General features: G+C 49.1%; 1 protein-coding gene across 3 annotated transcripts in view; it reads left to right on the top strand.

Moving 5' to 3' along the window:
* Positions 1 to 411: 411 nt before the first annotated feature.
* DIS3L2 (DIS3 like 3'-5' exoribonuclease 2) overlaps positions 412 to 12,449 on the top strand; it is a 334,795-nt gene continuing 322,757 nt past the window's right edge. Inside the window, exon 1 of one of the 3 annotated variants that reach the window (XM_043963981.1) lies at positions 412 to 476. Coding sequence is in view for 1 of the 3 variants with exons in the window: in XM_043963979.1 (XP_043819914.1) it covers positions 5,376 to 5,471 (96 nt within the window). In the remaining 2 variants the exon portion in view is untranslated. Of the gene's footprint in view, positions 477 to 5,363; positions 5,472 to 8,257; positions 8,291 to 12,449 lie in introns of those variants that run through there. The other 2 variants (XM_043963979.1, XM_043963980.1) reach the window with 2 other exon arrangements.

The following is a 12,449-nucleotide window of genomic DNA, read 5'->3' as shown; positions in this document are numbered from 1 at the left end:
TAGCACAGGGTGGGTGTGAGACTCAGAGGAGACATCCGTATACCATTTAGCACGGTGCTCGGCACACAGTAGGTGGGAGGGTTTGAGGCCGTCAGTCAGTACCTACTATGTGCTACCCGGAGGTCTGATGGGGATACTGGGCCTGCCCTCCGGGAGCTTGCAGTCCGGCGACCACACCAGACCCTGGGGAGGTAACAAACAGGGAGCCCCCTTGGGTGGGGTCCTGGGGAGGGGCTCCCGAAGGAGGCCGAGGCGTCTTCCCTTCCTCGGGAGGCCTGGGTTCTAAGCCCGGCTGATGCGCGTTGGGACCTTGGGGAAGGCCCCGGCCGTTTCTGGGCCTTAGTTTCCCCGAGCACGCTTCGCCCCCGGCCCTCTTTTGGCCCAAGCCGCAGCCCGTAGCCGCTCGGCCTGCGACCCGGAAGTGGATTCTCCTTAGCAACCTGGAGCCGGAGCGGCGGCCGGAGCCGGGAGCAGCGGTGAGTGACCACAACCCGTCCCGGGGGCCTGAATTCCGCGGGGTGGGAGCCGGGGCTCTCGGGGTCGTGCGTCCGCTGTCCGTCCGTGCCTCCCGCCGGTCGTACTCCAGGCCGCCGGGCCCCGCCCCCGCTGCCACGGGCGTCTCGGCGCTCAGGGGGCGTCTCCCCTCACGTCTGGCGCCCCCGACTCCGCCGGCGAGGGGCACGCACCCCGCGTCCCGCTCCCCCCGCACCCTTGGGAGGGCACGCGGGCCCCGGGCCCTATGCACATGCGCCAAGTGGCGGTGTGTGTGTACGGGCGGGGGGGAGCGGGAAGAGGCGGTGCGCCCTTCGCGCATGCGCACCCGCGTCTCGCGGCTTCGTGAGGCGATGAGCCGCACGTGGTACCTCCGCCCCCCCCCCCCTCCCGGGGCATGGTATAAATGGGGAAACTGAGGCCTCGGGAGGAGAAGACTTGCTCTAGGTCAGGCAGCCAGGGCGGGGTGGATGGGTCTGGAACAGAACCCAGGAGGAAGCTCAGAGCACAGGGAGGTGGGGGCCTGGGGGGTTGGGGGCTTTGAGTCAGGGGACTCCCAGCTGTCCGGCCTCCCCCCCCTCCCCCCTCCCGCTCCCCCGCCATTAGGAAGATTAGGTTGGATATCTGGGAGGAGGCACCAGCCCTGTGGGTGCCATGTTGGATCTCCCTTACTAGAATGGGCAGGGTGGAAGGGGTGGCTCAGGTCCTTTCTGACCCTGGGATTCTGGATCCTCTTCGTGGTTGGCAGGATTCTCTTTCATACCCCACAGCTCGATTTCTCCCTACGTAAAAGGAAGGGGCCGAACTACGTGGTTCTGAATGTTACTCCCTGCTTAGATTTCTCTGAGGGGGGAGGGAGCTAGGTGGCACAGGACATAGAGCACCAGCCCTCCAGTCAGGAAGACCTGAGTTCAAATATTACCTCAGACACTTTAACACTTACTAGCTGTGTGACCCTGGGCAAGTCACTTAACCCCAGTTGCCTCACTAAATAAATAAACAAACAAACTTATAAATAATTAAATAGAATTCTCTGAGCTGGGACCCAGCCCCACTCCTGGACCTCCCCCCCTCCCATTTTCTTCCCTGCTTTCGTCTGGCCCCAACCCCCCTTGTAGTCTCTTAGCCCAATGAGCCCTGATTGGGCCTTGGTCTTGGCCCCCCGGGGCTTGGCCTTTGGGGTAGGTGGTCCCTCCTGGGGCAGACCTCTTCAGATCTTACCTGGGCCTTTGCTGTGTGCCAGGTTTAGAGCTGGACAGGATCCTCTGCCTTAGTTCATCTTGTGAGAGTGAGGATTTCACATGGTGGGCAATGTTTGCCCGGGAGAACCGCCCCCTCCCACTTGTTCAGCCTTCTTAGTCCTCTTCTACTGGGGGCCGCCCTTCCCAGATGTTGGGACAAGGCCTTCGCTGTTTTCATGGTCGCCTTCCTAGCCTGGAATTTGCTCCCTCTTCGGCTTGACCTAAAAGCCCACCTTCCCAAGAAGCCTCTGCCCACCCCCTCTGATTCCAGTGCCTTCCCTCCATTGTTTATCTGGTCTGCCTCTTGTCTTCCCTCCTGGATTATGAGGTTGAGGAGAGCAGGGACTTTCCCCCTTTCCTTCTATCTCCAGGACTTAGTAAGTGCCTGACAGATGCTTGTAACCTTGATTAGAAATTAGTTTTACCATTGTAATGGAGGTGATGATTTCTTCCTTTACGCTGTGTGGTGATGTGTCTTATCATTTGTCCGAAAATGAAGCTTGTTTTGGGTTGCTCAGATTTCAGGATCAATTTCAGAAGCTAGAGTGTCCAATTAATAACCTTGCTTCCCCGTTCACCTGGAGCAGAGTGAATTTGGGAGAGGGCTGGGAATCTGGGGCTAGAGGTCTAGTTCCAGCTCAGCTACTCATTTCTTGCAGGACCCTTGACAAGTGACTTAGCTGCTTGTTAAGCTTCACTTTTACTTATCTGTAAAATGGGAGGGAGTTGTCCTTCATTGTTTGGACGACTATTTCACTGTAATTGATGTCCTTTCTAATTCTTTGTAATTTGTTTTATGCATTTAAAAACTTGCAGATTGCGTCCTGGACACAGAAAGGGCTGAGACCCCTGCTCTAGATAACCTATAAAGTCTTTGCCAACTGTGAAGATTCTGTATAATACCTTTTCTCTGCGTCTCTCAAAGTCTATTTACACATTTACTCCTTTGTCTTCACGTGTTGGGGGAAGAAATGAACAAGTGTTGCCCATTCTCTGGAGCAATCCTACCTTGTACTGGTCCTATTTTATTTTGTGTCATAAGTATTTGTGCCTAGGATGGAGTGTTAGGTGAGAGGGACGCAGGGAGTGGGAGAATCAGGGCGGAGAAAAGAGGCTGAGGATCAAGGGGAGCATCCGCCAGGGGCACCCAAGCTTGTTTCCCTGCCTCCAGGGGGTTTGGGTGGGGGGCTGCAGGGGAGGGTGGCTGGTGAAAATGACCCAGGGCTAGGATTTGGTCATCTCTGCATCAGCGGATTGTTAATGGCCTCTGGTTCCTTCTCAGTGACAGTGTCTATACTCACGTGTTCTGTGGTATAATCACTCACTGGAAAACATTGGAAAGCAACTAGCACAGTGTCCTTGAGCATGGTGGGCTATAAACAAATGAATTTCTGTTGGGTGAAATCGGGTTGGATAGAATTCAGACTGAAGGAGGAAAGTTAGCTCTGAGCACAGGTGGTGAACCAGGAAAGATGGTTACGATAAAGACAAAGGAAGGTGAGAGAGGGGAAGGAAGAAGCCCATCGTATGGCGTCTGAGAGCAAGGTCCTTGTTCAAGGCTGATTGATGGAGGGAGGGGTATGGGGTGAGCTTGAAGAGGAGGAGAGAAGCTGGGAGAACTGGCACTTGAGCATACTCATGGAATGGGAGACATGGAAGAAAGTCCCCAGGTGCGAAGTGGGGCCCGGGTGCAGAGGAGACTGTGTGGCACCTCTTGAGCTGGAGAAAAGATGGAGAACACCTGGAAGCTGCTTGCTCCTCAACCACAGGCCAGCCACTAGAATGGGAGCCAGCCTCAAGGGGATGTGGTAGTCGAAGCAAGGAGCCCATTTCCTCTCTCAGGACTGGGGAGTGAGGGCACGAGAAGAGCACGCAGGCCTGACCAGGGTTGCCAGGGAGAAAGACACAGACATCGCAAGTAAAAGCTACACAGGCCTGAGATGGGTCAGCCTCTTTTTCTCCATATTCTAGCCAGTAGCAAAAATGCCATTGAAATTCCGTTCGGAATATTTTATTTTTTCTGGCATATTTGTGCTATTTTGGTTGGTTTTTCATGCTATTTTGGGTATATTTTTACATATTATAATTCTATAATAAAATTTCTGACTGAGAAGCGTGTTGTTGGAAATGCGTTCCAATCCTTAATAGAAGTATTCAATGCTGGTGACATTCTCTTTCTGCCTGGCTTCAGTTTGCTTCTGCAGATAGTCCTCTTTACCTGTGATTCCTAGTTGTGACAGTGGAGCGGTGATCTTGGGCAGGTCACGTCATCTCTGAAGGGGCCAAACAACTCTTTAAGCCTTCACGTGGTAGAGAAAGCACCTTCCTGCTTTGGGATGGGGAGTTTTCTTTATGGGTATCCAGCCCCAGCCTGTCTCTGACCTTTGACCTCGCTTGCCTGTCATCCTCTGGTCCTGCCCAAGGGAAGCCATGGAGTTGGGGTGAAACTTAACTCCATTTCTTGGCAGCAAGTTGGAAGCTGACAGCTTGGAGTCTGAGATGTAGGGGAGAAAGTACACATCCCTCCTCTCCCCCTCCTCAATTAGTCTTGATAACAGGCTGGGAGCTGGGGCATCAATCCCATTTCACCTTTGTGTGGCTTGTCTAACAAAAGGACCTGACTGAAAAGCGTACTGCGTAATGACACATTTGTGTTAAATTACAGAAGGCTGAGGTTTGGGGGCTAAGCTTGGCACATCATGCCTTAGACTTGGTATGTATCATGATTCTGTCAAAGCATTTGATAGCTGCTTGGTTTGCTTGTGGAAAAAATGGGAAATGTAGGCTTGTCGGTAGAACCCTGGTGTTGACTGATGAATGAAGGTGTCTGGTTTCTTTTTGGCTGGCCCTGAATTGTTTCCAGTCTCTAGAGTGGTGGCTGGCATGGTGCTTAATAAATGCTTGCTAATTGACTGATTGATGCAAAATAAGGGTCTGAACCGAGGTGGAAGAAATAGACAGGAGTGCAAAGGCAAGGAGAGATTGGAGACATTTGGCCACGTAGAATCATCTGCACTTGATGACTCCTTAGCTGTGGGATGTTTGAGGAGGAAGAGTTAAGAATATGCCACCTGACTCAGAGGATGGAGCCCTGGTTTATTGGCACAGGGCTGTGATGGGAAGAGGAGATGCTTTCAGCCTGGTACTTGGTGATGGGCAGCTGGGTCATCACTAAGGCCTTGGAAATAAGATCCTGGAGGCAGATAGGCTGGCTGGAGAGTCATTTGCATAGAGGTCATAGTTGAAGCCAGTGGTTCCATTGCTTAATCAGTCAATAGCCATTCAGTAAGTGCCTGTTCTGTGTGCCAGGAACTATGCCAAGCCCCAGGGATTCAGAAGAGGCAAAAGCCAGTCTCTGCATTCATGGAAAGCACAGTCCAATGGGGGGGGGGGGGAAGAAGCAAACAAGCTCGTGCGAGTGAGCAAGCTCTCCGGGATATGGATGGAAGGCTAGAATGAAGAGGGCTTGGGAAGGGCTTCCTGTAGGAGGCTGCAGTTTAGCGGCGGGGTCAGGAGTCCTGGAGGAGGAGGAGAGGGAGGTGAGGGAGGGGGAGGGGGAGGTGAAGGTGACTGGGAGGAGGGGGAGGGAGAAGGGAGGAGGGAGGAGGGTGAGCGAGATGGAGAGTGAGTGCACTTCCAAGCATGGGAACAGCCAGAGGAAATGCCTGCGGCCAAGAGATGGCTGTCTTGTGCCCTTGTCTGTCCCTGGATCCAAGAGCCCATGGAGGAGAATGCAGTGTAAGAATACTGGAAAGGGGCAGGGGCTGCTGCCAGCTGCCGGAGGGCACCAGCAGTGGGGGGGAGGTGGAACCAGGGCAAGTTTGAGGAAGGGTGGAAAGGTTTCAGGAGCTGCTGTGAAGAGGGGCACAGGTGGGTAAGGCAGGTACAGGAGGTTTGCCTAGTGGCCGGGAGGGCCCAGTTAAGTTTGGGGAACAGCAATCTGTGGTGTGTGCTTCTTTCGGAGCTAGGCCTTTCTGGGTCACCCCATTTATTAGCACTCCTTCCTTGCTGAAGTCACCTTGGATTACTTTGTATGTGCCACTTGACTTGATGTTGCGCAACCGTTCTCCCTCACATAATAGCAGAGGCTTTTGGGATTTTGTCCTCAGATCTCTGGCTCTCTCAGAGTGCCTCAGACCCAGTACGCTGCTCACTAAATGTTTAATTGAAGTTCAGGGGTCAGCGGGTGCTCTGCTGGGATGACCCTGGTGGGGGATGGACATGGGCTTGAGGGAGGGGTCCTCCATGGGGATATTGACATCTCCATCAATGATGATGGCAGGGAAAGGGTGAAAGGAAGATTGAGTCAAATGCTCAAGTCCTAGAGAATGGTGGGAGAGTGTCTGGGAGGTCTGCTTGTGAGAGGGACCTGAGAGGAGGTCCTGCTGCTGCAGTAAGGCCCAGAAGGGACTGGGAAGAAGGGAGTAGTTGACTGAATTTCCAAGGCTGCCCAAGTGGGGAGAGTGGCTAGCAGAAGGGAGGGCTTCCCAAAATGTGGAAGAAGCCTTGGGAGATGGGTAGAGTCTAGTTAGTGAAAGGAGGTGGCAGACATGGAAGATGAGGAGACTGAAGATGAAGGTAGATCTGTTTCCAGTGGACCACACTGGAAAGGATGGGCAGGGGGACCTTGGGCCTGGTGGGCAGCAGGGCTGGGCTGATGAGGGCGAAGGTTTGGGCCTCAGTGGTCTGTCAGATTGCTTAGGAGGTGAGCAGGAGGATATGCATGGAGGAAGGTGAGGGAGCCCTGAGCCGCTCTGTCTTGTCATTCCATCTGGAATGCAGCTGTGGACCAATAGGGAGAGAAGTTTGAGCATAAGGAAGAACTAGTTACCTGATGGAATCGGCTCACTGGGGAGCACTGGACCTGGTCAGTCATCTGTTAGGGATGGATGGTGCAGATGGGATGTTTGTACTGTCTTGAAGGTTGGCCTAAATAACTTTTACTATTCCTTCTTACGCTGATTCTGATGGTTCTACTCAGTGACTGTCTGTGCACCTACACAAATGTAAAATGATCCAAGGACAACCTGCATGTGGGAATCCCTATGTGTGTGCTCGTTTGCACACAGGAGCACTCGTCAGAAAACTGGGAGATGGTGCTGTCTGTGTACAAAGAAAATCTGATTTTTTAGACCTTAAAAAGAACCTATTTTTAAAAATACTTTCATTGAGTTGTCACAATAAGTGTGACTTTAAAGTGAACTTGGATCAGTCAATTATCCTGAGGTACCTTAAACTCCACATATTCCAAGTAGAAAGCATTATCTTTCTCCCCAACTCCTCCCTTCTCCAGACTTCTTTCTTTTCGGGCAGGCCCTGCCATCCTTTTAGTCACCCAGGTTGGCATTTTGGGAGTCGTATTCTTGCTTGTTCTCCCAGTCCGACAGGTGACCAACAAGGTTGTGAGCCTTTCTCTCTACTTGGCCACCACCTTCCTAGTTAGGCTGCCGTGGTCTCTTCTGGACCTTGCCACAGCATCCTTATCAGACTGCCAGCTGCCCATTGAACAGCCATAATAATCTAAGCACCTCTGATCGTGGCATTTCCTTACTCAAGATCTCTGTGAAGCTTCCCATTCTAGGACAAAAGTGAAATCCTACTCCTTGGCCTGGCAGCTGAAGCATCTCCCAGTGGGACTCCAGGCTCATCTGCCTGTACTCTCCTTCATGCTCAGGCTCTGGGCATGCCACACTGGCCTACTTTTGTCCCCCCATTTAGCCTTCTGTCCTTGGAGTGTCCAGAGCTTGGGTGCCCCTGGGCACTTCATGGAGTGGAGCCTCCTTGAACTTCCATGTCCTTATTTGTAAAACAGGATAATACCTATGAGACCAACTTCACTATGAAGGTAAAACTGAAAATGAAGCCCAACTTAAGTGTCAGTTCTTTGGCTTAGGGATGAAACGGAGGTGACAGATTCTGTAAGGAAGGATAGTGGCTCCACTCAGGATTCCTGGCTCACCTTGGCTTTTATCGGTCCATCTTTGCAGCCTGCAGGGAAGAGACACGTTCCCAGTTTTCCTTTTGTTTATTGTTCAGTTCTTTGTGGCCCCATTTGGGGTTTTCTTGGCAAAGGTAAAAGAGCAGTTTGGCATTTCCTTCTCCAGCTCATTTGACAGATGAGGAAACTGAGGCAAACAGGGTGAAGTGACTTGCCCAGGGTCACAGCTAGCCAGTGTCTGAATCTGGATTTGAACTCAGACCCTCCTGACTCCAGGTCCAACTCTCTATCCACTGTATCACCCAGCTGCCCTTTTGCATACTTAAAAAAGTAGCTCTTGTTTGGGCAATATAAAAGAAATGGATCTTTCCTTCCCTTGCTACAAAGACCAAAAAAGAAGAAAAGAAAGCAAAACTCAGCAGCCCATCAGTGGAATCTTAGTGCATGCAGTGGTCCCCACCAGTCATCCCCTCTCCTCTACAAAGAATGGGGGAAGGGCATTTTCTTCCCTCTTCTTGGGTGCCAAGCTTGGACATTATTATGATGCAGGTTTTCTTTTGTTGTTTCCATAGGAATTGTCGTATAAGGGACCTGACTTTTGGTCTTGGACATCTCTGGGGTATGTGTCTAGCAGTGGGTCAAAGGGTAGGGGATTGTCTCTGTTTTAGACATGTAGGCTTGTCTTAGGACATAAGCCCAAGGCTCCTGGGCCTGCACGCAAGCGCCAAACCCTGTCGATTCTCAATGAGGTTCCTGTTTACATTTTTCTGGCAATTTGAATTATTTGTTTAAAGTTCTTTCTGTGGTCCTTGGAGACAACAATTCATTATTTGCCATCATTGTTGGGTGCCTCCTATGGACAGATTCTGTGCTGGGGAAACATGGTACGGCATAAGTGTAATGGTGCTGAGTTTGAAGTCAGAGGACCTGGCTTGGCTTCCTGCTGTCTCATTTAGGCAACATTTTTCTCTTGTCCTTGTCCTTAGGGCTGTAATGTTGTGGTAACCGAGTCAGGTACCCAAAGGAGGTGTTTTTGTGTTCTTCGTTCCAGAGGGCTCACCATTTGTATCTTTAATCCATTGTGAATCGCATATTGGTTGGAATTTAGGCTGGATCCCTGAAAGAAAAAAACATACAGGTTACATCCTTCAATTAAACCTTTTCTTTTTTTGGCGGCATAATGAGGGTTAAGTGATTTACCCAAGGTCACACAGCTAGTGTCAAGTATCTGAGATCGGATTTGAACTCGGGTCTTCCTGAATCCAGGGCTGGTGCTTTATCTACTTTGCCATGTAGCAATTAAACATTTATTAAACACCCACTGTATGCCAGGTTCTGTGCAATGAGACACTGAAGAAGCTGAGCCACATAGACGCAATGGGGAAGACTATGGGCAAACAAATATAAACAAAGTAAGCTGTGTAAACAGACAGAAAGCATTAGAATGAAGAAGAATTGGGGAAGGCTTCCTGAGGAAGATAAGATTGTAGCTAAGGTCTGAAGGAAGTCAGGAGGTGAAGATGAGGAGGGAGAATGTTTCAGACATGGGGGACGGCTAGAGAAAATGCCCAGAGCCAAGAGATGGAGTGGCTTGTTTGTGAAACAGACAGGAGGTCAGGGTCACTGGATGGAATGAGTACATTGGATAGGGAGGGGTGTATAAGCAATAGGATTGGAAAGGTGTGTGTATGTGTAGGTTAGGTTATAATGGCTTTAAACACCAGATGGAGGATTTTATATTCGATCTTGGGAGGTATCAGGAAACCGCTGGAGCTTATGGGGGAATTTAGGAAAATCACTTTGGTGACTGAACGGAAGATGGCCTGGTGTTGGGAGAGACTTGAAGGCAATAAGACCCACTGAGCCTATGGAGCCGTGGTGATACTTCAGGTGTGAGGTGATGAGGGCCTACACTAGGGTGAGGGCTGTGTCAGAGGAGAAGGGAGGCACATTGGAGGGATGTGGCAAAGCAGAAATCTATAGATCTTGGTAACAGATGGAATATTGCTGGGTGAGGGGGTGGGGCAGGGAGACTGATGAGTCCAGAATGACTCCTAGGTTGTGAGTCTAGGGCAATGAGAGGGTGCTGTTGCCCTCTCTAGTAACACAGAAGGTAGGGGTAGGGCAGGGAACGTTTAGGAGGAAAGAGAATGAGTTTGATTTGGGACATAGCGAGTTTAAGATGTCCATGGACGTCCATTTAGAGATTCCTTTTTTTTTTTTTTTTTTTAGTGAGGCAATTGGGGTTAAGTGACTTGCCCAGGGTCACACAGCTAGTAAGTGTTAAGTGTCTGAGGCCGGATTTGAACTCAGGTACTCCTGACTCCAGGGCCGGTGCTCTATCCACTGAGCCACCTAGCCGCCCCCATTTAGAGATTAAAGGCTGGAGGTTAGAAGAGATCCTGGGGCAGGACAGGTAGATTTGAGAATCATCACCATAGAAATGGTCATTAAATCCATGGGAGCTGATGAGATCACCAAGTGAAATAGTATGGAGGGTGATGAGAAAGAGGGCCCAGGTCAGACCCCTGAGGGATACTAATGGTTAGAAGGTGTGATCTGGAGGAGGAATCAGCACAGGAGTAGAGAAGGAGCAGCAGGGAGGAGGACAACAAGGAGAGGGGATGTCCCAAAAACCTAGAGAGAAGAGAATATTTCTTCTTTTCTTTTTTGGGGGGGGGGTCGATGAGGGTTACGTGACTTGTCCAGGGTCACACAGCTAAGTGTCTGAGGCTGGATTTGAACTCAGAGTCTCCTGAATCCAGGGCCAGTGCTTTATCCTCTGTGCCACCTAGCTGCCCCTCAAGAGAACAGAGTATTAAGGAGGAGAGAGTGATCAACAGTGTCACAGGCTGCAGAGAGGTCAGGGAGAATGAGGATTGAAAAAAGACCCTTGGATTTGACAACTAAGAGATCATCAGTCACTTTGGAGAGACAAGTTTTGGTGGAATGATATGGTCAGAAGCCAGCTTGGCTCAAATCTTCCTCCAGATCTTTTCTGCCATTGCTTCTTTATTTTAGTTCCTAGATTTCCTTGAATGAATGAATGAATATTTACTTTATTTGGAGCTGTGGTTTCCTCAGTGTCGATTTTAAGTGGTTCTTATTCAGTTGAGCCAGCCCTTATCTTATATGGCCATTGGGCACATTGGGGTCTAACAGTCATAGAGGGAGGGTCTTTTGGGGGATCTCTTTTTTTTTTTTTTTTTGGTGAGTCAATTGGGGTTAAGTGACTTGCCCAGGGTCACACAGCTAGTAAGTGTTAAGTGTCTGAGGCTGGATTTGAACTCAGGTCCTCCTGAATCCAAGGCCAGTACTCTATCCACTGTGCCACCTAGCTGCCCCATTGGGGGATCTCTTGACGTGGAATGAGTACCAGAGAGGTACATGGACTATCAGTTTCCCCTTGCTCTTGTTTTTTTTTTTTTTTTTTTTTGGCGGGGCAATGGGGGTTAAGTGACTTGCCCAGGGTCACACAGCTAGTAATTGTCAAGTGTCTGAGGACGGATTTGAACTCAGGTACTCCTGAATCCAGGGCCGGTGCTTATCCACTGTGCCACCTAGCCGCCCCCTCCCCTTGCTCTTGATACATGACTGACTCACTTCCATTTCCTTTGTCTAATATCTGTTATGCCACTTTTACTGAATAATTTTTTTTGTTGGTAATGTGCTAAGCTTACTCAAGCTTACTATATATCTTTCTATTGTTCTTTGGGTGACATCTACCTTTAATTCTTTAAAAGACAATTAGAGGGGCAGCTAGGTGGCACAGTGGATAGAGCACTGGCTTTGGATTCAGGAGGACCTGAGTTCAAATCCGGCCTCAGACACTTAACACTAGCTGTGTGACCCTGGGCAAGTCACTTAACCCTCATTGCCTCACCAAAAAACAACAACAACAACAAAGACAATTAGAGAAATTTTCTTTGTGTTTTAAAAAAAATAAATATTTTTGATATCTTTTGTTTTTATATTGTTTATGTCTTTCCCTTAATTAATTAATGTCTTGTCACTTTCCTATGTCTCCTTTTCCTGGGGAGTTTGTAAGAAATATATTTGAGCAAAACAAACCAACACATTTTCTCCATCTGAAAACTTGCTGGTTTGTTTACCTGTCTATAGGTGAATACCTACCTCTCTTTCCCTGGAGGAGTGTGGAGTCTTTCATTGTCATTCAAAATTGGCGATTGCATTGATTAGAGTTCTGAAGTCTTTCAGGGTTTGTACTTTGTTCTCTTGGTTTTGCTTATGTGACTGTTAATTCCTACCGGTTTTCCGTTTTTCTCTCAATTCTTAATATGTTTTGTTTTGGACGTCGTAATAATATTGTGTTACATTCCTATACCACAGTTTCTTTAGTTATTTACTGATTGATGAGTGTCAAGTTTATTCCCTCTTTTTTTTAACCACAAAAAATTGCTACCATAAGGGTTTTATTCATTGCACTTTCCCCAATTTTCGACCTCTTGGTAATTTGTTTCTAATAGTGGCATCTCTGGATAAAAGGATATGTATGTAGGAATTCAGTATTTGACAAAAACTGCTGGGAAAACTGGAAGATAGTATGGCAGAAATTAGGCATAGACCAACATCTTACACCTTATACTAAAGTAAGGTCAAAATGGGTACAGGATTTAGACATAAAAGGTGATACCATAGGTAAATTAGGAGAGGAAGGAATAATCTACCTCTCAGATCTTTGGAGAGGAGAACAGTTTATGACCAAAGAAGAAATAGAGAATATTATGAAATGCAAAATGGATGATTTTGATTACATT

Source organism: Dromiciops gliroides, chromosome 4 (assembly GCF_019393635.1).
Source record: "Dromiciops gliroides isolate mDroGli1 chromosome 4, mDroGli1.pri, whole genome shotgun sequence".
Taxonomy (NCBI): domain Eukaryota; kingdom Metazoa; phylum Chordata; class Mammalia; order Microbiotheria; family Microbiotheriidae; genus Dromiciops; species Dromiciops gliroides.
This window is presented reverse-complemented; position numbering and strand designations above follow the sequence as displayed.